The sequence below is a fragment of the Bombus flavifrons genome, chromosome 4 (assembly GCF_040668555.2).
Source record: "Bombus flavifrons isolate JBK064 chromosome 4, iyBomFlav1_principal, whole genome shotgun sequence".
Classification (NCBI taxonomy): domain Eukaryota; kingdom Metazoa; phylum Arthropoda; class Insecta; order Hymenoptera; family Apidae; genus Bombus; species Bombus flavifrons.
In genome coordinates, this window is record NC_138445.1 from 14,327,316 (window position 1) to 14,353,333 (window position 26,018).

The 26,018-nt window shown below is 33.7% G+C and overlaps 3 protein-coding genes and 1 long non-coding RNA gene across 17 annotated transcripts in view; 3 read left to right on the plus strand and 1 right to left on the minus strand.

Annotated features, from left to right (window-relative positions):
- Window positions 1-44: 44 nt before the first annotated feature.
- On the minus strand, window positions 45-5,047 carry LOC138178941 (serine/arginine repetitive matrix protein 5). 6 transcript variants are annotated; one of them, XM_069111314.1, is made up of 5 exons: window positions 4,899-5,047; window positions 3,524-3,711; window positions 2,120-2,880; window positions 1,833-1,984; window positions 45-1,716 (listed from the first exon to the last, which is right to left on the minus strand). In XM_069111314.1, exons 3-5 carry the CDS (start codon window positions 2,876-2,878, stop codon window positions 1,311-1,313), a joined length of 1,317 nt encoding a protein of 438 aa, XP_068967415.1. In that variant the 5' UTR covers window positions 2,879-2,880; window positions 3,524-3,711; window positions 4,899-5,047; the 3' UTR covers window positions 45-1,310. The 6 variants fall into 6 exon arrangements, with proteins under 6 accessions (XP_068967415.1, XP_068967418.1, XP_068967416.1 ...); XM_069111317.1 differs by having other exon boundaries at window positions 3,524-3,582; window positions 4,899-5,036; XM_069111315.1 differs by having other exon boundaries at window positions 4,765-5,033.
- Window positions 5,048-5,231: 184 nt separating this feature from the next.
- Window positions 5,232-7,267, plus strand: Tcs3 (Probable tRNA N6-adenosine threonylcarbamoyltransferase Tcs3). Its single transcript, XM_069111320.1, has 4 exons — window positions 5,232-5,498; window positions 6,101-6,542; window positions 6,627-6,805; window positions 6,882-7,267. The coding sequence occupies exons 1-4, from the start codon at window positions 5,384-5,386 to the stop codon at window positions 7,151-7,153; spliced, it is 1,008 nt and encodes a 335-aa protein (XP_068967421.1). The 5' UTR covers window positions 5,232-5,383; the 3' UTR covers window positions 7,154-7,267.
- A 407-nt stretch (window positions 7,268-7,674) lies between these two features.
- Window positions 7,675-26,018, plus strand: part of Shab (Shaker cognate b) — a 68,387-nt gene continuing 50,043 nt past the window's right edge. For 3 of the 8 annotated variants that reach the window (XM_069111307.1, XM_069111308.1, XM_069111309.1), the window contains exons 1-3: window positions 7,678-7,831; window positions 8,062-8,252; window positions 19,236-20,600. In XM_069111307.1, coding sequence (XP_068967408.1) covers window positions 19,512-20,600 — 1,089 coding nt within the window. In that variant the 5' untranslated portion in view covers window positions 7,678-7,831; window positions 8,062-8,252; window positions 19,236-19,511. Of the gene's footprint in view, window positions 7,832-8,061; window positions 8,253-17,298; window positions 17,507-19,235; window positions 20,601-26,018 lie in introns of all 8 variants that reach the window. The other 5 variants (XR_011172867.1, XM_069111310.1, XM_069111304.1 and 2 more) reach the window with 3 other exon arrangements.
- Window positions 9,681-14,735, plus strand: LOC138179071 (uncharacterized). Of its 2 annotated transcripts, none has more exons than XR_011172921.1 (3): window positions 9,681-11,090; window positions 13,458-13,664; window positions 14,579-14,735. It is a non-coding gene; the product is annotated as an uncharacterized LOC138179071 (long non-coding RNA). The 2 variants fall into 2 exon arrangements; XR_011172923.1 differs by having other exon boundaries at window positions 9,681-10,902; window positions 10,990-11,090; window positions 13,458-14,735.

Here is a 26,018-nt window from a genome sequence, read left to right on the forward strand (position 1 = left end):
AAAAATACAATGAATTGTACAGAAATTTCAAATTTAATTTTTGTAACTTGGTAAAGAGCGTATTTCACTAAATTTATTATGATCTACTTCATAATTTTATGTAGTAATCTTAATCTATAGGATAAATAACATAGAATTGGGATTATTAAGAAAATTTCACAATTAAAAATAGAAAGTACTGAAAATAAATTTATATAACTTTATAATGTACCTCTTATCCTAGATATAACTTTATTATGAGTTTAGATTTTTAATAAGAAAGTAATAAATAAATAATTTAATGAGTTTAAATATGATCTTGCAAATTGTATGTCAAATAATTTATCAGTTAAATACAGAGCTGTTCAGGATTTCCTAGTCAAACTTTAAGATATGAAATACAAAAAGAACATTTTACAAGACAAAAATAAGTGCTTATATTTCATTTTAAAATATTTATCATTTCTGTCAATAGGTAACTGACAGTCATTCGTTGTTCTACACTGTTCATTTTGATTTTGATTCATTTCAATAAATCAATCAACTGTTCATATGAATTCACTATTTGTATTAACATCTATTTTATATATTTTTTAATGTGAAATTATATGCTGCATTTTTATTATAACTTTTAATAAATCTTCAAACGAGCTATATTTATGTAAATTTTTTACTTATACCCATTCAACATATTGACAAAGTTTAGTTGAAAAAACCTAGAACACTCCACATATTCCGAAATATTAAAAAAAAAATATTTTTTAGAAAATGATGGTAAAGTATTTATTTTATGATTGTAGGCTTTTTTAAATACAAAAACTAATTTCACTTTTTTAGTAACTTCTCATGTTATTACAAAGTTATTTATGAAACAGTTTCATAAAAAAACTAGAATTTTATTAAATAGAAAATGGTTTTATAAGATCCCTGTTTATCATAAATAAAAAAGTGATAAAGCAAAATTAAAAAAATATAAACAAAAATAAATTTTTCTTGGCATTATTATTAATTCGATACACACGTTTATCCTTATTTCTAAATATCTTGATAGATATAAAGTATTACATATAAAGTAATCAAATGAAAAGCGAAAATCTTGTAAATTAATCTTTACTTGATAAATCGACGAAAATGAGGTTTTTACAGCACAGTCATTTTATTATAATATATTTATATTTATATATACGTCTTAACAGCATATGTTTTTCTATATGAATGCATGTATGCCTGTATAGAGCGTTTACACACTTTTTGCACTTCTTTCTAAGGACAACAAATATTAATGATAATGTCTATGAATCAAGAATGATTTGTAATGGGCTTACGCAATTTCAATGAGCTGTATTATTACGTCGCCCGCGTCTTTTCCGAGTTCCACCAGAAGGACGATTTGAAGAGGTCCATTGTTCATAAAAACGTTCTGCTTCTAACCATTCTTGATATTTGTACCACCATTCTTCCCATTTTATGTAATCATCTAAAGTAAGATCTCGTAGATACCCTCTTGCTTTATAATAATCATATCTAACACGAACATCATCCCAACATTCTAGACCTCTTGGACCTTGTGCTAAAAGTGATTCAGGATAATGTCCTGGTGGTGGAGAATCGTATCCTAGTCTTGCAATTCTCTCTTCACCCTCTATCACAACTTTCATCGCGTTTTCTCCATCCTTTGTGATGCGCATATTTTCCATGTCCCTACGATCGACACTCCATTGTGCCATTTTACCAAATCTAAGAAAAAGGAACAGTTTTGTGTTATTATAAGACCTTTATCTTTTTCAAATATATGTATTGTGTTGTTAAACTGATGTTTTAAATTTTACAATATATTAATAATTAAATCATACCGCTCTGATAATGTCATTTTAGGTGGACCCACATGTGATGTTGTGGAAGAACTATCACTGTCTTCACTAGGTGAGGACTCAGGAGGTGGCCTAATCATTTGAGTTGTTCCATGACTTGAATGAGTTTTCTCTACCTTTACAGGTTTACGCATCTGTACAAGTTTCATAGTTATATATTGAAATATAAGAGAGATGTATAAATAAACGAAAAAGATTTAAAATGTAGACAGGAGTATATTAATTTAAAATCAGAACTCATAATTAGTTATGAACAAAGTATGTTTTACCAATGGAATGGGATCTGGAACTCTTGGATCTTCTGGGATTCTATTGTGATGTTTTTCTTTACGCCGGACTTTGGATTCTTTTTCTTTAATTGCCTTATAGTCCTTTTGATGACGTGGTGGAGGCTGTGGCGTGGGCGGGGGTGTACGTGGACGTGGTAAAGGAGGTGATCTTGGTCTAGTACGAGCTGGTATTACTCGTGAACTTGATGGTACTATTTCTTTTGGATGTGCTCGAGCTCGAACTGGTGTGAGTGATCTTGAACGTGAAGGAGAGGGTTGAGCGACACGTCGCCTTTCCTTTGGTGAACAGACACTGCATGATCGATCAGAACAAGTACTTCCTGTGCTTGGACTGCGTGTAGGTCGTCCTCTGGTATGTGATCTATCGCGAGGTGACCGTGGGCTTCTAGTTCGAGGACTACGTGGTCTTGGTATATGGGGACTTCGAGGTCTGGGACTTCTTGGACTTCGAGGATGTCCTCTACTAGGTTCTCCACTTGCTGTGCCACCGACATATAATTCCTTATATCCACTGTGTCTCCATCTATTTGGATCGCGTTCCTCTACTTCCAAAAGCTTTTTATTCCAATAACTTGATTGAGATTCACGAGCTTTCCGCATTACGCTATCTAATTCTCTCCGTTTTCCTGAATTTTCGCCGTGCGGTCTGGGTTGTGATACATTGGTATCCATCCGTAACTTACTAGAACTGCTACCACTACCGCTACCTCCTCTTCGTCTATCATAGTCTCGTGACATTCCTAAAACAAAATGTATTACATTTGACACTTGTAATTACTCCAGATGTAAACAACTATCATTTTTACAATTACTTTAAGTACAGTTATTTATACAAGGTGATTCATAAATCCATATCGATATTTCAAGGGTAATTCCTATGTACTTTAGTTTGAAAGCTATAAATGATTACAGAAAATGTTTAAAGTGTCTGTCTCATGCCTCAACACATGTTATTGCATGCCTTAATGTTGTCTGTATATACAGCTAAAGTATATTTTGTTTTTTGTAAAGTTTACAAATAATTTTTATTTTCCTGTTTCTAGAAAACATTAATGAACTAGGGAAAATAAAATATTGACTGTCTGAAATTCTATCTGATTCATACTGATTAATATTGTTTGTAAACATTAGGTAATATCAAGGCATGTCTTAGCTATGTATACAGTAATGCTAAAGCATATACTAATGTGTATTAAGCCATGAGGCTAACACATTGAACATTTTTTTAATCAACCATAATTTGAAAACTAAGGATATAGGACATATGTTCATATGACGTTTTTTATTTATTGTAATGTGTAGATCCATCTCCTGAAGTACTGGCATGCATTTATGAACCCTCTGCATATTTCATGAATTTTCTATTCTTAAATAGACACATACCTGATAGAAATGTTAGAATAAAAGATATAGGAGGAGCGAAAAGTTGGTGATCCAAACGCCTGCGAGAGCAGTCAACACGTTAATTTTTAATACATGATAGAATGCCCATAAAGATGATAATACGTTGGACTAATTCGCCATGAGATCGCTAGAAGAACCAGTATCATTCGTCCTTTGGGTCGACTGGCCTATGTAAAAAATTCTACATGTCACAAATGGGTATCATCTGGAGTGGTGAAGCAGTGGAAAAGTTAGTATATATTCCCGATCAAAAGCGTATGTTTTCTCTGAGAATAAAAATTTCGCGAAAAATCCATATGTGGTACTGGACATCACCCGTCGCGAGACCTTACCATCGCCACTCTCTGCATGTCCAGAATTGTAGTACGCTTCGATCCACGATCCATAAATGTTGGTCGCGTGGACTTTTCAATGAGTCGAACCAAATTCAGAGATCGCCCTCGAAAGGCGTCGCGCGCGCGTGTCAAGTCGATCGTGTCCAGGTATTTTCGTGTTTTATTAACCGGACCGAACCGCGAATAGGGTATGAAGTTTATCTCGGGCATTACCCGGGTAATGCCATACCGGACGGCACTCACGTAGCCGATTACGATACACGATAAGATTACTCGCGTCAATCGTTACACCGATGGTACACACAGGTGAGAAAATACAATGAACGCCGCGGGTAGGGTTTTTCCGCCCGTTTCTTGACATCGTGAAGGATGTCATCCGCGGAACGTGTCACCTTTTCGGTACGCATCGGAGGATATCTTGTCGCGTCCGATTCGTAGCCACACCGAAACGCGGTAGCACGGAATTTGTGGCTCGAGTAACGGGTACGTCAAGGTCACGTAAAGGCCCGACTGCGCGATTTCGCGACCGGCGAAACTGTATTTTTCGCGACACCATTTCAGATATTACCCGGGTAACACCTTACTGGTGTCGTAACGGAGAACTCAAGAAGATACCTCAAGTATTGACTTGAGGAGATAAAAAGAAAAGAAAGAGAGTGTCCGAAACCGGGTATATACGCGTATAGCCTCCTTCGCTCCTTTCTTTCGTTAAAAGCGAAGGTCGGCTCTTCTCGCTTTTTCCATTTGCTGGTACACACCTTTGCACTATGTATATATATACATATATATATATATTTGTTTTAACGTAGCTTCACAAAACTCTTACTCGACAGTATTAAAATAGATCTCTAACTTTTTTTGGTAGCGTTGTCTGCTATTTCGTACTGAAGCGTCAGTGGCATTCATTCGTTCGCACCCGATGGTCACTTTGAAAATCAATTGCCCACCCAGTGAGCGCTATCCGAGGAATTTCACGACATTCACCGGGCTCAAGAACCATTCGAGATAACGACACTCACTTTTCTCACCGCGGCAAATTGCAAACTTGCATTTTCTGGCACGAGAATCGGTGAATCACTTCCGCGTGACGTTTTACGAATGAAGATTGTTTAAAGGAGATTTTCCTTCTAGAGACGCACCAAATGCAAGAAGATGCATTCCAAACGAGATAAGTAACAGATGTCGCTGCAGGAATACGGTTAATCGTAAATTCCTCTCGTTACTTATAAATGATTTTCTACTTTTACATTTATGTGTATTCATTCTTTTGGAAGTTTGTGTCGAATAAATATTATATATTTTTTATTTTTACCAGAATATATTTTATTACTTTCAACATGCAACAAATATAAATAAATAAATGTCGAGAAAAGTCAAATGAATATGATTCTACTGCGCATGTTGTCTATGTTTTCTATTGGATAATTAATTTACCATGTGCCAATGGCATTATACGCCGTAAATTTGTATAGTATCTTTTCGAATTAAACATATAAATATAAAAATGACAATTGCAATTGGATTTGAAGGTAGTGCAAATAAGTTAGGCATCGGAATTATTCGAGATCAAGATGTTTTATCAAATGTACGGCACACGTATATTACACCACCGGGCGAAGGTAAACTTAACCTTTTATGTGATTACTTTTGATGATATACAATGGCTCACGAAAGTATTTCAACATTTATCACAAAAAGCTTTTATGAATATATTATGTGTATTATACGAAATTTTTTGAAATTTTGTTAACACTGCAATGATACACGACTATCGCGATTATAATAGCAAAATTAGAAATCTAAATGTACATAGAAGTTACAAGATATTTATTACAAACATACACTTAAGACGTAATATATAACACAAATAGTAGTCTTAAACATACAATTAATGCTAAAGATGTTGTGACTCACTAATATATGAAATAATTGATTGCTCAAATACCTTGACCATTTTTATAAATGGTATGCTTCTAATAAATATCTTGTAACTTTTATATACATTTTTAGATCCGTCTTAAATACCAAGTATGATAACGTTAGTGTTAATAAAATTCCAAAATATTTTGTATAATATAAGCATAGAAAGTTTCTAAGTGTGTTTAAATACTTACATAATGCACTGTACATAATTCAACAACATACAAAAGTGAGTGACATTTATTATTTGTTATTATTTAAAATGTTATACATAAAACGTTTTAAAGTTTGTTTTGAAAAGGATTCCTACCTCGTGAAACTGCACAACATCATAGAGAACATATCCTCAATGTTTTGCAAAAGGCATTGGATGAAGCTAAAATAACATTAAAAGATGTGGATGTAGTATGTTATACAAAAGGACCAGGAATGGGTGCACCGTTAACAGTTGCTGCATTAGTAGCTAGAACTGTTGCTCAGATATATGATAAACCAATGGTTGCAGTAAATCATTGTATTGGTCATATAGAAATGGGGCGATTGATCACAGGAAGTATAAATCCAACTGTTTTATATGTTTCTGGTGGAAATACACAGATTATTGCATACTCTCGACAGAGATATCGTATTTTTGGTGAAACAATAGATATTGCTGTTGGAAACTGTTTAGATCGTTTCGCAAGATTATTAAAGCTCTCAAATGATCCTAGTCCTGGTTATAATATAGAACAGTTAGCAAAGAAGTAAGTTGTTTTATTAAAGTATGGTTTATTTGTTTATGTATATTAATTTCATTTATTACACATAATATAATATTATATACATAGAGGGACAAAATTAGCTCCATTACCTTATGTAGTAAAAGGGATGGATGTGTCTTTCTCAGGAATTTTAAGTTACATTGAAGAACATCTTCCCAGTTGGCTTGACTCGAAAGAATTTACTCCAGAAGATTTATGTTTTTCTTTACAAGAAACAGTATTTGCTATGCTTATTGAAATTACTGGTATTGTTATTACTTGCGATACAAGTACAAAATTGTATAAAATGGAACATAAATTATATATTTAATAATATTATAGAGAGAGCAATGGCCCATGTAAAATCATTAGAAGTATTAATTGTTGGTGGTGTAGGATGTAATGAAAGGTTGCAAGAGATGATGAAAGTGATGTGTGAGGAAAGAAATGCAGTACTTCATGCCACAGATGAACGCTTTTGTATAGACAATGGTGTAATGATCGCTGTGGCTGGATTACTTCAATACAAAAGCCAAGGGCATACTCCATGGATAGAAACAACTTGTGTACAACGATATAGAACAGACGATGTATATGTTTCCTGGAGAGAATAACCTAATTTTATATACACTTTCTTTCTTTGACTTTGTTTAGCTATTGTCTGAAATATTTACTATTACTGTTGTTATAAAATAGGAACAAAAGAAATATATTGTATACAGTAATAATTCAACATTTTTATTATCATTTTGTATCATACATATGTCAATCAACGTTAGAATAAATGTTATGATATAGACGTAGACCTAGAACGTAGATGAGTCTGGTTACCTTTTATTATTAGATATATTTAATTTTGAAATTGCACTATCTACTGTTTCTTTATCACAGAACTTCTATTAATATTATTATACCTTCACGTTATTTTAATCGGCTATCTAATTCAATAAATCGATCAACTTTATCAACAAAATTTGTTATTTATCGATTCAAATGTACCGCGTATTTGTTCTCAGCTTGATAAATTTCTTGCGCGCGCATATATCTGCGCATGCACAAACATTATACAGTTTCAAAATTGATATCGAGCTATCGTGAAAAGAGAAAAGCGAGCGTCATAGGTGGAGGTCAAATTTTCATGACACGCGCGATAGACAGGGTAGCGTACGATATTCGTCGACGCAGGCGCGCGTCTGGCTGTAGTCCAAACAATATCACCGTCGGTAGTAGTAGCAGTTATAATATTAGTAGAATTCGTATCGTCATCATTACCGGATATACGATCCAACGCTGTTAGTAGTATGAACGTTAAGTTTCGTTTTGCTTAATCTCCATTTCTATGAAAGTTATTTTGCCAATTTTATTTCGATATTTTTATTATTTAATAGAAAGATCCTACAATAAAGTTTTTATTCTAGAATCGTTTTTTATGAATATGAAACGGATAGAAACGCAAAATTTCTTTTTTTTTTCATTGTATCTGAGCGCGGCTATGTCACGTTAACCATTCCCTAATCGATAGACGCGCGAACATCGATTGCAGCGCTTAGTGTGGAACAAGTGGCAGTACGATACCGTCGTCACTGCTCGTCACTGTTCGTCACTACTCGTCACGGTGCATTATTAGTCGTGCTACTCACGGCAAGATGTGTTACTATACCACGGTGCGCAATGTGTCTTTCCGGACGAATGGTGCCCGTGTTTAAAACAGAGGTGAGTCGCAAAAATTAGTGTACTTCTGGTTTCGTTTCTACTACCACTCCACGTCTATTTCCGTATAGGAGCTACTTCGTTATAGAATCGTACCGGTACACGTCAAATACTGTCCCCGAAATACAGACCCAGATAACTTGAATTTCTCAGCTGCTCGTCCTTGAATCTCACGAAAATCATTTGCTTCCACACCGTTTTATTATTGCTCCATTGATCTCGATTGTGTCGTGTCATATCATCACAGATACACAACGTATATCGTTACTATCCGTGCAATTTGACAGTGATTTCGAATCAGATTTTTGTGTCATTAAATTCAGTTGAAAAATTGTCACATAGAACTCGCTAGCAGAATCACGTAGAATCAAAGTCTGGATGCGAAAAATATTATATGTAGCATGGAAGCAAGCCATTGTTACAAAAACCAGAAAAGAAACAGAAGACAGAAACCAGTAAGAAATATCTTGTCGCAGAACGTATAGAAAACAAAAGAAGTATTGACTGTAATATACATTCTTTATATTATATGCTGCAAACAATTCCATTTCAATGATAAAAAAAAAATGATATAAAACAAGCATGACTACTGCATAATCAGATAGTTATAGTCATATTTCTGCAACAATTTTGCATATCATATCCAGCACACAATTTGGTTATATTTTATACCAGATTTATATAATTTTTGATTTTCATATTAATACGAATACTACAATTATGACAGTTGACAACACGGTACGTAGCAAGTAATTACTTTTCTTTGACCTATATAATGGAATAAAGAAACTGTGCGACATTTTCAATGTGCTTGCAATGTATCGATAGGTGTAGGTTGTAAATAGTCGTTCTTTACTACTGTCCGGTAACGCTTACCATTCATCTTCACTACTGTTATCCGCGATAACCTGAACACACGATACTTTATCAAGATTTTTTGAAATTACTCGCGACTACATTTCGTGCATAAGTTTGCCTTTGTGTGTCTTTTTTTTATTGCGCTATGAATTTGAATCGCTGGCGACGTTATTAAAAGCAAAGAATTCGAAATTGGCGTATCTTACGACACTTCGCGAATATTTTTGCTAGCCATACAACATCATATTGACGCGTAGCCAAGATCCAGGTCGTGCATCCAAACAATACGCGGACATGTATTTAAATAATACGGCCCCGAATTATGTATTCGGTTGCTGGCTGTGATCAACGTCTTACATAAATATTTTTCGAAGGAAAATCAGGGTTATTTACAACAGAAATAAGAGGGGGAAAATGAAAGAAGAAATGAACGTGCACATCGACGTTACATCGATGGCTTGCTGCACGAGTACTTTATCTCCATTTTTGAAACTTGAGTTTTTATATGTAACAAATAATTCTTGATTGTTTCTTTGTGTTGTATAAAAATCACATTTATATCTATTTCATAGATTTATTAAAAATAATATTTTTGTTTAATATATTTAATGTATATAGGGATATTTTCAAGAACCATGATCCATCTGTATCAATTTGCAACTAATTTTATAACATAATTGATTAAGATAAGTACAATGCAAAAAGTATCTATTTAATTATAAAGTATCATTGGGTTTTCAAAACTGGTTCTCTCGTAAACGTTAAAACAGGACATAGAATATTTCTGCAGTATGCTACGGATACGTACGTGTATAGGAGCCAAATAACGGCGAGAAATAATAATTTAATCGATAAGAGGAACATTGAGCATAACGAGCTCTCGAAGTAAACCAGGGATGTAAGAGGGAGACTGGGTCTGGAATTATGCCACGAATAAATGCCGTGACGTGACATTTAAAGTTGTTCTTTGTAGAGCATCACATGGATAAGGAATCGATTCGCTCGATTCCAGACGGAAATCCAATCTTCTGCCAATTTTTTTAACGTTCTACGACGATGCGGAATACATAGTTTCGTTGCGATAATAAACAACTGCGAAGAGCAAAGTTTTGAAACGCTTCGTACGCTTCGAACAGAAGAGAAGTTATCCTGAAAATCGCTACATAACCTGTGACGCTGTAACCGTATTAAATTAGATGTTCTACGTATATCGATATTTAATTTGCATTAGAACAGAACGTCCTAGTCTAGGAGATTTAAAGACGTTCAGACGATCGTTCAGAGATCGGAGTATTTCGTTTCGCGCAGTTGTTTCCGCCCACATGGATCGATCTGCGTAAAGTAGATACTGGAGTGTACTCCGAAAAAGCTTTTAGAGTATAGCCAACAAACAATTGCCATGGAATTGTAACAGCATGTTGTTTACCCGTGCGTTTAGTTTTTCAAAAGATCGTATTATACGCCGCTGTTCATACAGTGATCCATAAAAGTATGTAAACACTTGTCGCAGAAATTTTGTACGATCATCTTACCTGTGTTATAGAGAACTTTTTGGTATGTTTCATTGACGCTATACTCAGATACGACTATTGTGATTATGTCGGCAAAATCTGAAACCAACTTGAGAATGTTACATACGAGGATCACAGGACAAAACATTATAAATTCTTGTTGAGATTTTTGATTTTAATTGTCGCCACGACCAAAGAAAAATATTTTAGTAGAAGATAATTAAGAATGGAAAGAATCTGTTAGGTTCAAAGATACGGTTGATGAGGTTTTCGAAAAGGCAGAGGTATAAACTGTTAAGGCAAACAATATTTTGATATTTTATTTCAGTATCTCCATTATTTTAATATTATGGCAAACGATACTTTTAAAGGGTGCGAAATAGATGTTTAGCCGTAGAGTCAAATAACAGTAACATGTCATGTTAACAATGTACTGAATTTTAAAAGTGCCTGCCTGCAAAGATTGGAAAATGTGAGTAATAATCATGCGCTTTCTTTGTATTCCTTCTATAAAGAACATAATTGTGTTTTTTTCATTGCCCTGTTCGAAAATTATATGGCTTATTAGAAACTGGTAAAATCTTCGAATGAGATCTTGTTATTGAGATAATAAAAAAGATCACAAAATATTAATTAGTATTTTAAATAAAATTAATGCTTCTGAGCAAAATACTAATAATTCTTGAATTATATACTTTTCAACAAGTTACAACAGATTTGAATTAAAAAGTGTCAAGTCTTTTCATATTATTTATGTTTATAAAAATAAAATATTTTTATTTGGTAGATAGTCTAAGATTTTTCCACAATAGATACATATTCTATGTGCTTTAGAATTTTGGAACTGTCTTTCTTTTTTTCTATCTCATTATTTTGATACTTCAAAACCAACTGAACATTTTGTATGCATCTCAACTTTAAAGCAATGTGATCATTAGTATATCTGAATAATGTGGATTTTAAAGAAACAAAACCATCAGCGTTAGGTTGATCTTAATTCTAGATTGTTAACATTGGGTTACCAACGAATTATCATTAGACTGCGGATGTTTACGCAAATTTATATTTTTATAAATACAATTAAAGAAATAGAACCTAAGCAAGAATTTGTTTCATCCATTAAATCATGTATCAAGTATTGTACTTTGAGTATGTTATACATTTTTACATATCTGGCGCGTTTTGTAGATTCTTGCACCTTTAAATTTCCCATAAATGCACAAACATCCGCGGTCTAGTAATTACTTCTGACACTAAAATTTCACATGCAATCATTTTGAATATTCACTATTTATCGTTCCATTATTCTGATACTAGGTATTGATTGATGTATAATGTCTTTCGTATTTTTGTTGAAACATCGTGCTCAGTAAAATTTCGTAAATTGCATTTACCATGGCTCAGGAAACTATTCGAACACCCCTTAGAAACTTTTCATGTGTATATACCTTTATACAAATTTTTTATGCTTTTTACACATATACCGTAGAAAATATTTTGAAATCGCGTTAGTACTGTAACAAAACATGACTGTTATGATTATATTGTTAAAATTTGTGATGGATCTGAATATGTATGTACAAGTTGCAATATATTTATTGGAAACATACACTTCGCAAACATCACCAAGTATTCAAACAGTCAATTGTTCACTATATTAATAGGTCAGAATATGTAATGAGACCATCTTTAGCATTAATTGTATGTTTAAAATTATTCACGTTGTATGCTAATTTTTCACAACGTATATGTTTGCAATAAATGTCGTGTAACTTCTATATAGATTTTTGGATTGCTTCCAAATTTTACTGTTATAATCGCAATAGTTGCGTCTCATTATAGTGCTAACTGAAAGGTCAACAAGTTCCGTATAGCGCACATAATACATTCATAAAAATGTTCTATGCTAAATGTTCGAGTACTTTCGTGAGTCATTGTATATTTTTAAAAACTTAGAATGCGAATATACATAAAGTCTAATTCGTGTACAATGTGATAAAACTAAGCTAGATTTCAAATTCGTAATTATTTAAAATTATTACTTCTTTGTAATTTGATATTGGTTTACTACTCAGGATACACGCAACTGGCTAAGCTATAATCCTGAAATGATAGAACGTAGAAAAGAATTTCATTAGGTAGAATCACACTGTTCCGAATGATGTATGGCTTTAATGTATATAGAATTTTGAACAATTCATTACTTATACCTCTATAATACGTACGTCCAACGCATTAATTTTCTATTTAGAAATAACATGATTCCGTGATGCGATACGTGTAAAAAATATGACAAATTTTCTGCTGCTACATCATATTTTAATATTATAAGTATATATTGTTAAGAGTACAACATATATATAATATTAAGAGTATAACAAACTCTTTTCTGAAAAAGATAATTTCCATAGATTTAATCAGACATTACGACTGTTAAAATTCTTAAAATAAACTAATCGTTTCCAGAAGATTATGAAACTGAACTTATAATTTGAACTGACTTGTAAATATTATGGCAATTGACGCAATTATAAACAATTAATCAAAAAGAAGAAAGAAAGCATCGAATATAATTCATCCGAAACGATATTTCACGATCATATTCATCTAAAGTATGAAAAGAAAACATTATAAAAATCATAGGTGTATAGGTGTTAAAATAATTGCTAATGATCGTGACGAGATCTCGTGAGACAGTTGGAAATTTCCTAGCTTCTAGCGTTAAGCGTGTTTGTGACGATGTTGGATCATCGTAGAAGTAGAAACCAATTTGCTTTTTTTCCCTCTTTTTCACTCTTGTCTTGCTTTCCTTCTTCGCTACTTGTTCCTTTGCTTATAGGAGTATAGTGGAGTCATTTATTTCTCGACAGAGAGTTATACAGATGTGTTTACTTTGCGTACGTTTACTTCGCATCTACCAATGGACTTAAGGTGTACAGGAGAGAAAATTCGAGTAGGTGATTTCTGGTAGGATTGTAAATTAGTCACGAACGAGATCTATATTTCTGTTACAATAATTTCCGTTCATATGACGAACGCTGCCAAGGTAGTTAATATATTTAGCGTTCAATGAAACAATAGGATGTGGCTATAACAATTAACAGATTTTTAATGAATTTCGAGTAAAATTCTTATTTGCGTTACATAAACATTTTTGTTTATGCGATGATTGCAATCGATGTAACCTACGCGTTACAATATTCAATAGAACAGAACAATTATGACAATTAAATACGTAATGATTCAATGAATCTAGGGTAAAATTCTTATTGATTTGTAATTGTAAATTTTTTCTCACTTGTAAGATAATTAATTGCTATAAAAATAATTTGTATGCTAGAGTATTTAATTGAAAGTGTCTGTTTTGTTTACTTTGGAACAGTATCATTTTCACTATTTTCTACGAAAAATATGTTTCCACTATGTAAGATATTATTGTTTTAGAAATATAATTCAAGGTTAAATGCGATGTGATCGTACTATTTCGTGACTGAACCAGCTTCATAGAACGTACATATAATGCCATTTCTTATCATAGATCCAATATGATTTTTTTTAATACTACTATTTTATCTTAGATACGCAAGCTTCTGAAGTTTTATTGTAGAATTAAATGTCCGTGTTTTTTCGTTTCTTTAACTTTATTTCAAAGAAATTTTATTGGAATTTTTTTATAATCAGCACAAGAAAGTGCCAACCAGTCTCGAACATAGTCTATTTACGATAAAAATAAAAAAGAAAATAAATTAAAGTAAGCAATCAATTCATTTAATCTATTATTGTCATTTTAAAAATAAATATTCCATATAAAGTTCGAATAAATCATTTTTGTGTGATTAACGCGTTCAAACAAAAGAATAAATATGTAACGTAGAACATTAAATACCGTATTTTGCATAATGTTCGAGTTATAAATAGTAAATCCAGATCATTTTACGACGTAGCGTTATTTGTTTTCAGAATTATTCTCATTCCAGTTACATTTGAACAATGCGTATCGGCTTATGTATATGACAGAGTTTGTGCATCCGATGAAGTTGACACAATGGAATAAAGAATTATTTGAAAAATATTTATTAGAGTATAGAACGAAATAAAGATTTATTTCTTGTCCAAGTAAATTGAGTTCAAACAACTAAAAAGGTCAAATAATGGTAATAAGGTTTTAGAATACACAAAAATATGTATTTTTTTAAATATATCAGAAAGATATATCTCTTTTTTCAACTATGTTCTGGATAAATGATATTGCAGTTAAATGAATACTGTATAACGTATCTGAGAGATGATTAATAAAACGTAGCTCTTAATGAGAAGACATAATTAAAAAAATACAGATGCTGCAGCTAAATAGATTGTTAGATAATATATTATTTAATTGCATACCTTTCAAGAAATGAGTTCATCGTACATTACTCACGATTAGCCTCGTTCCTTTTAGCGAAAAAATACTAGAAATAGTTTTTTGTAACAAAACTGCTCTTCTCAAATGCAGTAAAAATAGTTGAAAATGAGTTTATATAAATAGCTTATCTCGATATTAGAATAGATGAATTCTTGTCGCAACTGATTACTTCAGTTTATAAAAGCATCTATATAATGCTTTCACATTAAATTTGTTAATAATGAAAGATTCGTTCAAATAGTCTTTGGATTTTGGAAATAAAAATATTTTTGATAATACTGGAAGTTGAATAAACTCGCGCGAGCGAGACTGTTACCAAACGCACGGTTGTTTGCAGTTGTTTGTCCTTGTTTGAACAACATATATACATAGGTAAATGTAGTAGATACACTGACCTTCGTAAGATTCCTTTATCGTTCATGAGGTGTTTTGGTTGATTTATAATAACATTATTTGTATATTACCAGAGTACAAATTAATGATATGAATTAACAATTTGACGACTACAAGCAATATTATTTCAGGAAACATTAATTCAAATCAAAAGATAAAATAAAAAATTACTTTATTTATATGAAAAAATTAATAAAAAAGAATCTAGTAAACCAAGGCATAATTATTTCAAAATAACTATGTGTCAAGTAAGATGATAATAATCATTTCTGAAATATTTTATTTCATAGATCTCATAGATCTATTGGTCATTTTAATGAATAAAAAAATTTCGCATGCTTCTATCTATAATATTACAATTGAAATAGATTTTTATACAATGGAAAATAAGCAAGTGCAAAGACTTTGTCATATATGTGTATATAACTTTGTAAGTGAAATAAATGTTCATATAGCCAAAAAGAAACACGCGCAAAGATCTTTCATTTATACTTTTGTAACTGAAGTACACTCTCTCACGCAGTGAAAAACAGGCAAATACAAAGATCATTTCTCTGTCTCATTTTCAATTTTATAATTGAAATACAATCCTACACAGTCAAAAATAAGCTAAGCGCCTGGGTACTTTTGACCGATACTGTATGTATAAAACTCTTACGTAAACTGCACACGATGTATAGACGTTGTTTCATCTCTACACGAGGTATTGCCTTGTAACAAAAGCATTGCGTGAAAATCCAAAGTGTTCCTACCTTCTTATCGTGCATGGTTAATAGCTGTTTATTGTGGTTCCGTAGCATTTCGTCAAAATAATCGCTCTCGTTACATACTGATCTAGACTTCGCACGAAACCACGTGCACGATTGAATCAGGACTATCGAGACAGGTGCTTTTCGCCGTGAATCTAGGTCAGAGTGTATTAACCTCGTATATAAATAGTACTACCAGCAGTACATGGTGTTTCGGGCAAGCAGTTTTTAGGTTTCTTTCCGAAAGCCACCTTTCCTCTGGTATTTTGATTTTTCGTCTTTCTGCTCATTTCTCTTCGTTCCTCTTTTCCGATCAGGCGGGTTTCTACGTTTCGCTGCGAACGCGCACGGCAATAAAGAAAGGTTCTGCCACACGTACGAAAATAGTAACGCAGACGATGATATCAGATTTGAAATTTGGCCTCATTAGAGGCGATGTGCACTTGTTTCTGTCGTCCGAAACGATCGTTTGTACGCGTGTTAACTCATTAAGGGACAATCCTACCTTTTGCGACGCAACATTCCATTCGTAATCGTTTCTCGACTAATTCGTGTTAGTAAATTCAGTTCGCTTCTTGATATTGCGATTATCAGTCTGTGAATGATCACGCAAACGCGAATTTTTCTTTCTTTCGTTCCACTTAAGCAGAGTCTTCATAACGCATAGATAATGCATATTTAATGTACACGGTATATATTATATGCAGTAAATAACTTGTAACTTCTATATACATGTTTAGATTGCTACCACACTTTATCAGTATAAATCAATAACGGTGTTCAAAAAGTTTCACATGACACACATGATACTTTACGAACAAATTTTTTAGGAGAAATGTTCAAGTACGTTTCCGAGTCACTGTATAAGTATTTAAGGAGGGAAAAAGTTGATTTTGTTGTAACAAATTGACGGTGTTACTGCAATATTGAATATATAGATTCTCTATAATTAAACTACATTTTTTTTTGCAAGGAGAGAAACGAAACGTAGATAGAAATTTCTATAAAGAGATGATAAAAGTGTTTTTTCATTTTGTACTTTCTTCATAATGCCTCGCATATTTAAATGTAAGAAAATACGCAGGACTGTTTGTGATACATATTTGTCTCATCAAATTGATTTCATTTGTCAGGTTTAATATGCAATAAGTTTAAACCGTGTATCCGCAGCTTGGAGTTGGTGCTTCGACGTGAGATGTAGTAGTTTGTGCTTCGGATTAAAATATTTCAGTTCAAGTTTATCGCATTGTTACATGTAACGTGAATTGTATTGTGAACAAGGAGCAAGCGTACGAAAAGTTTCCTTAAAGTTTCAAGATAGATATTTCTCAAAGACACAAGGTATTATATTTTACGTGCGATTTTTCGACACACCAAGTGTCGAAATACTTATACATCTAATACAGCAAATACAGTCGGAAACAAAAATAAGTGAACAGTTAATGGAAGCAGAGAAAAGACTGAGATTTAATGGAATTAATACTAGTGTTATATACGTAAATTTTATTTATTACGTATCCTCTAATTACATAGATTATTTAGTAAACAATTGAAATTAATATTTACATTTTGGTGTGAACAAGTCGTATTTAACAAAATTTCACTGACAATTGTTTGTACTATCTGTCCACTTACCTTTGTCCCCTACCGTATGCTACATAAATGTAAGACATGTAATATGTATATTGCTACGTATGTTCCTACACTTAAACATACAGGACATGTGTATTACATTATTGCTTGACTATTGGTGGGTTAAGCAGCACTTGTATATTGTGCTTCTCGTATGGCAATGAAATTTTGTCCCAAACACGGTGTCGAACAAGGTACCAAAACACTGTAATAAGATAGAAAATAACGTGGATGACTTATTTTCGTGTCAGCTGAGAACAGGCAGGCAGCCGAGTATCAGAAACGTTAAGAAGGGATGGGGAACTGCGATTCGAGGAATGTTGGAAATAGCTCCTATTATTCGGCTACATTTCGTAATATCTATACATAAGTATATACCGATCACAATACCGTGTATCGTATAAAATTACACAAAATAGAAGGTGATTTTGGAAAATGGATCAAGTAAATCGTATACGAGAATTTTACATTAACATGCTCTGTCACTTATCACACCATACCGTGATCTTTCTTCATATTCAGACTATCCGTAGCATTTGTAAAATAATTGTAATATAAACTATAACTAGATAATATTCTTGTAATAAGCTTACCTCAGAAACAAAATAGTATAAAGTAGACAGAAAAAAAAATTAATTAAATACAATATATCAAATTATATATCAAAATTAGAAATAAAACATAAGGATAAATATATATCTATTAGTGACACGTATGATTTTTAAATGATTTTAGAGATGCAATGTTTATATTGTACTTTTATTGTCACGTAACATTGATATCTTGAAAAATCATTTTTTTAATGCGACATACTTATTACGGATTTTTCGTCAAGTAAATACAGTCGTAAGAGGAATCTAAAACGAATTGTGACTATTCTTATCGTTGTGATTCATCCTATACTGTATACTATGTATACACTATGCATGTACTATGAAATACTGTAGTTGAAACGTACTAATACTAGGATGAGTTACATTGTCTTCTTATCCGTTTCATTTGGAACATACAGTGGTTCATAAAAATATTTAAACGCTTCGGAAATTTTTATAAATATATTACACAGGCTATTCATTTGCCGAATCGGTTAACGTCGTGAAGCAAAAAGTGGAAAAAATTGCAGAAATTGTACAAGATAAATATTAATCACACAACACGCGAAATAAGTTGGTACTAAAATTTCAAAAATTTCAAAAAGTGGGGCCGGCCAACTTGGCCCGTGAACGGCTCATATGTATTACCGAAAGCTTTCGAAATTTTGCCAGCATTGTAAAATAAAGCACAGCAAACACTTGCGGCAATTCTTTTTGAATACCCTACTTGAATTCTATATATCCAGTACCGTTCATAAAAACATAAATTTGCATAGATATCCGCAGTCCAATCATATCATAGCTGATCGCCAAATGAATTCAAAATTCCGAATTTTTCTGTACAGATTATGACGTGGCGCGGTTTAACCGAGCCAACGGAAGGGCACAGACGTAGGTACGGATGAAGCACAAGAAGGGTAACCTGGACGAGGAGGAGGAGGAAGAAGACGAAGAAGGAGAAGGAGAGGAAGAAGACGAAATCGAAGACGACGAGAAGCAGGAACAGCAAGAATACAAACGGGACAAAGGAGGAAGAAGAAGAAGAGGTTCGCGTGGAAAGAGAAGCGAGAGATCGTTACGTTTAGCCGACGTGTCGGTGTGATCATCGGCTGGTACATTTGATGCTAAGTGAAAAGAGATTCGAAGACGTCTTAACACTGGCGGACGGGGAACGCAATGGGAGCGCCGTGGTCACGGGCCCGGTGCTATCGTCGTCGTCGTCGTGCACGGTGCCCTACATCGGCACCGACCAGGGTTTCGTGTTCGAGGGTGGCGGCACGACGACGTTGCAGCGGGCTGGTGCAGCCGGTGCGTCGATCGCTAGCTGCACCGGTAGCGGAGGAGGAGCCCTTGGAGGAGTCGGTATCGTTGGGTCAGTAGGAAGCGGTGGAGTAAACGTGGTAGTAGGGTCAGGGGTTAGTATGGGCGGAGGAGTGACGGGAGGAGGGATTGCTGTTGTCGGAGGAGGAAAAACTGGTGGAGGAGGAGGTGGTGGAATGAACAAGGAAGTTCGGTATGCTCCGTTTTCGTCGTCCGTAGGACCGACCGGTTCGGTGGCGCCGGTCAACCTGCCACCGCCGCCTCTACCGCCGCCTCCGCCACCGCCGCCGCCGCCGCCGCCGCCACCGCCGCCGCCCCTGCCGCTGCAGATGCAGCAGCAGCGTGCCTACTCGAGGTCGATGACGTCCCTACCGCCTGAGCCGTTTATGATCATGAGGTCGAAGGCCCTTAACCGACGGGTCTCGATCAACGTCGGTGGGGTTAAGCACGAGGTGCTATGGCGTACCCTCGAGAGGCTGCCTCACACGCGTCTAGGCCGGCTGAAGGATTGCAACACCCACGAGGCGATTACCGAACTTTGCGATGATTATTCCCTTATCGACAACGAGTATTTCTTCGATCGCCATCCCAAGTCCTTTAGTTCCATCTTAAATTTCTACCGTACCGGCAAGCTGCATCTCGTCGACGAGATGTGCGTATTGGCGTTCAGTGACGATCTCGAGTATTGGGGCGTCGACGAGCTCTATCTCGAGAGTTGTTGCCAACACAAGTACCACCAGAGGAAGGAGCACGTGCACGAGGAGATGAGGAAAGAGGCAGAGTCGCTAAGGCAAAGGGAAGAGGAAGAATTCGGTGAAGGACAGTGCGCGCAGTATCAGAAGTGGCTGTGGGATCTATTGGAGAAACCGACCACGTCCATCGCTGCAAGGGTGAGTGATATTGTCAATGGTCAAAAAAGTGTTCTTGTGCATTAGTATGAGCCTTATTGCCGTTATTAAATGATAAATCGGATCGATAATCGTACGTGTATCGGGTTAAGGAAGTTTCCGGAATGAATCGCCGGAGAAAAATTGGGAAGGTATTCCAAGATCGAATTCTGAGAAGAAGAATCTTGAACTTGAGCCAAAATTTTGTCGTAATAACAATGTGTCGTTTAGCATTGATGGGCTGCCATATTCGAGGATGGTCCTTTGTAATCTTGTCCTAGATTCTTTTACGGGTTCGTTCTATGAATCTAATTTTAATAGGACATTCAAAATTTTCCACTTCTCTTTCTGCATTTCATTGGAAGCTTGCAGCAAGAGTTAATTAGATCAATTTTTCACCGTGTGTACTGGGGATACGTTAAATTGAACAAATACTCAGATTCAGTGGTATTTTCTTCTTTTCAGTTTATCGATTATCGTTATAGTTTTAAACGATTTATCGATCTTTTTTTTTCGTAATTGCAAGATATCTAATAAAATGATACTATATTCCTTTCAGTTGTTTGCGCAAAATAAAAATTGCCAAACAGTTTGAGCAATTAAATCGATTTTTATTTCGATTAACATTGGAAAATCGATTAATTCGTTATGATACTTTGTTATTATGTGAGAATAGTCTTACATTTTGTTCACTAATTTACTTACACTGTCTCCACGTTTACAGTTTGTGCTGGAGCCATAATTTGAAGAAAGGTATTATTAAGTTGATAGTAGAGCATCGATTCGATGTAGCTCTCATATAGACGAAAGAGTAGTGAGAACGTTTGCGACGTATGTGATTTTGTACCCGATATCGCTGTAGAGAATTACAACTAAAATAGTAAATCAACAAATCGGATTTGGATTCTGGCTCTAGCTATAATGATATAATATAGACTGACGATGGTTGTTCCGTTTGACTTCTTGCAGAAACAGAGCCCCGATTTTGAGTCACCGATTTTTTGCAATTCTTAGATATGTAGTTAGCTTATTCCACGTCATATAGTGACAGATACTCAAAAGTTTTTGACTTATTTATTTTTAAAGTTCTCGTAGTTGTCATAGCATTATGAAAACGGTCATAGTTCGTTCTATGATAGGCAAACTATAACTAAATATAATTTTTTGTGGTTGGTGCTAATAGTAAATAAAAAAATTAATTTTATAATATAAGATATATTATAAGCAATTTAGGTAAATTTCAGAATATAAAACACTATCGTAATTTTCATTTTTTTAATACAACGTTATCAATTACCTCGAGAAACGAAGAAAATACTTCTTCGAAATATCATAGAGTTAACGAATAATTAACTAATCTACTTATTTTTTTCATAACTGTCTTACACCAATAAATGAGTTTAATGCTCGGTAACTGTATCGCTGTGTAAGATGAACGAGAAAATATGTACGGAGCAGATATATTTAAATGTGTGCTTTTACTTTACAAACCATAGGAATCTCAATGTTGTAACAACTTTGACTTACCTCTAAGTTACGTAAACAACTTCAAAAACGCATAACACGAAAACTTTTGAATATCATGACTTGTAAAAAGGAAAATGCCTAATACATATTCTAAAAGTTGTATAAAAATGGACGACTGGAAGTTACGGACTTTTCCTTCTTAGTCCTTTCGACGATACGTTAAACGTAGTACGAATGAAAACAACTAATGATCACTTTGTAAATTATTTCTTCTCTTCTATAAAATTATCAATAAACATCAGCTAATAGAAATAGAAATCTTTGCATGTTGTGTTCTTTATTAACAATAATTTTATGCCGTTTCAAGCTGTACACAGTACACTTGTATATATTTACAGATTACTGATAAATCTTTATCGCTAACTATTAGTTAATCGATTTCACTTGCTAATATACTAATATAAAAAATTGGAAAGTCGATTTAGCTTTTCCCTAGCAAAGCCAGATCGAAATCACGTGCGTTGATCGAGCATTATCATTACTCATTAATTACCAGGTATCGATTAGACGAACCTTCCCATATCGATATACTATAATTATGCTATCTATATTAATAACGTTTTATGTGATTGCAGTAAAGTGTATGTGTATGTATATATGTGTATATATAATACATATGTACATAGAAATGTATATACACACATATGTATACGTACATAAGTCGTAGACATACGTATATAAGGTTGAAATGTAAAATAGAACAGAGTTTTAATTAATATCCAATATAGAGGAGATTAATCGAATTTTTTCAACAGTCGTTGTGTCGATGTATGTAATGTGTATTTTATTTCTAGGTGGTGTTAACAGCATCATTACTAATCTCATTTGTTGTATAATCTAGCATATTTTACTTCTTAGTCTTAAAATTTGTCGTCTTTTAAAATGAAACTTTTAAACGAATCATCATGTTTGACCCTTCGATGATAATGGGAGTGCATAATACGCGATTACCAGGTATCACGTAGATTCTTTCTCGACACCGCTCCCTGTGAGATGTCAATAGTAATTTCGCTACCAGCGAATTCAATTCGATATGTGCTTATTGAAATATATGTATATACATATATATACCGTATATAATATATGTATATATATTTATATAATTACCATAAAAAGAAAAAGAACGTAATTGTCGCTAATGTAAATGCATAATCATCCAGCGTAAATGGAATGGACCAGCATTAACGTAACGAATCTGACGTTGCTCGAAAAGAAATATATTCGTACATAACCGTAGAAAGAGAATCAATTAGAACTAATACCAATGTTCGTTACAAAAGCACGTGTACGTTATACATAGGCGACGTAGGATTAGCAAAAGAGTATATAACATGCTAGCGCGCACACTGAATTAATCTTTAGATAGATCACAAACGGATTACCACGTAGACCATAGTATAGATATTTCTTTTCGTGTACACGTCGAATTCGTAGTACTATCAAGCTAACAATAACGTGTAACAACTGTGCAAGAGAATCTGTGAGGTACTTAGGCGACATAATTTTTTTTACAAATATGTTGTCTCATATTAATACTTGCCATATACACCACAAACAATACACATTGCACACACTGTTGCTCCAAGATGAAACAGTATTATGCGGGGTACTGAAATAGCACCTTTTATCCTATCACCGACTCCAGATTGTCACCAAAGATTTTCTCTATTCACGCGAACGTACCATACATATATATAATACATATATGTATATATATACCTATATCCTGTAACATCATTTTTCGTGTCTCTCTGTTATCCTATTCACATGTAGCTACATAGATGTGGACGTTCGATGTGACACGATGATAATTTTCATTGCTTTTATCCGACTTATCGGTACCCAGCACGTCACGTTAACCGCTTTAATGGAAAGAAACGGAAACGCTCTTCGTCGAAGAAGTTCCGCGGAGGAGTCACTCCCTGGAGAACTCCTTACCGTACGTCCAAACATTTCTCCTCAATGCGTCAATATTACAGAAACTATTGATTTTCCACTATATTTAAACCACGTAAGGGACCGTTGGTCAATAACTGTAGCTACTTCTGAAAGTGTATGGTTATAGTCATCGGCAACGTTAGACATTGGGTCTTCTCACAACTCTTAGTTTCTTTGTCCATACCGAATCCTTTGCGTTTGAATAATACAGTGCAATCTCCCTATTAAAAAGTTCCTACGTACGTTGTACGTGACTGAGTAATCACACGAGTATAAGGCAAGTCTCGCGCAGAAGAAATTTATTCGAGGACGAGATGATGCGATCATCTGTTCTGTTGAAGTCGTTTATTTACGATGTAACGGTCGTGTTATGAATCGACTAAGAAATACATGATTATATGGAGATTTCATTGTATTCGGGTCTATGCGAATTTTGAAATTTTATTAGCTTCGTTGAATCGTATTTCATTTACGTAGATTTGTTTAATGATATTATTTATTTATTCGTAATATATCGATACACTTATAAGTCAAAATGACTTTATATCTGAATAGGAGACAGGGGCAGGTTAATGCCTTTTTTCACTTTTTAATCTTTGCAATTTTTACCCTCTATCGCTTAATGGGAAATATACTAAAGTATACTTTGTTGTTTCCTCTTTATGTATTATAAATGAAAATTTGAAAATATATAACACAGTGTGAGTAAGTAAAGTTGTTAAGTTGATACATTTGTGAAACATGTTGGTATGATGTTTGATAATTATTTTCGGCGATTAGGTACGGATGTTTCCTGTATTTATGTATTTAATTTCGGCAATGATAATTGCAATATTGATATATGTTAATTTTGTATATTTTTAAACGAAACTTAAAAGATTTGAAATAGAATTATCGAAAGAGTAAAAGGTTTCAGCAGAATTTTAAAAGATTCGCATAGATCTGATTTTACAAACATCCAAAGGGCACGTACTAGTTAACGCGTAAAGTCGAAGGTCATTTTCTGCATGCAAGGCAGATAAAATCAAATAGCATTCAAGAATAACTACTCGGTAATTACTTCATTAAGGTTGTGCTTCCTTTCGAAATAAGAATCAGTTATAAATAATATTATTACTTAATATTTATCAAATTAAATAATATTCTGACTAATATTATAAGCTGTGGAACCCAATTTTTACAATAACAGATTTCTATTTTTTAAACAGCATCACTTATAAGGTTTGAACGTAACGTAAGATTACTTTAATTTATATAACACGAGTGCATATTAAGTATCAAAGACAACGATCAAAGACTTCAGTCTCTTCTTAAAGAAACGTAAGTTCATCTGTTTTAACATAATTGTGCAGTGTCAGTTATTTATTTTTTCGAAGAAAATAACATGTCGAACGATGGTTTGCGCCGAACCGCTACAGTTTATTGCTTCATTTATATATATATATTTATATATATATACTTGAGCTTAAGTATTTTTAGCGAAGTACAACTCGAAGAAAAGAAAAAATTGTATCATCGAGTATTGATAGTTTCTATCTGTCCCCGCTTTGCTTCTAGAAAATGACGCGCGCTTTAAAATGTTAACCAGTATGGGTCTACCAAAATTGGAAAACAAAATACATACTCCGCAACACGTGCATGATAATAATTTGTACAACATATCAATATTGATGATTACGATCTAACGTATTCAAAATTTCAGATAACATCTGTACTCTAGGGAGAAAAATGTTAAAACATTTGTAAAAGATTATGCTGAAATTTTTCATTTCGAAGTTCAAACTTTGTCATTATATGTTTTGTTGGCATAAGCAAGAAAAATTTGTATATAAATGAAAAATCGTAAAATTAATAAACGTACGAAGCTTCATTAAAATACTGTAAAAATATTAAAGGAATCGTGATTAGGACTAAATTCTGTTAAATAACTAATAGACTTATGGTTATCCTAATATC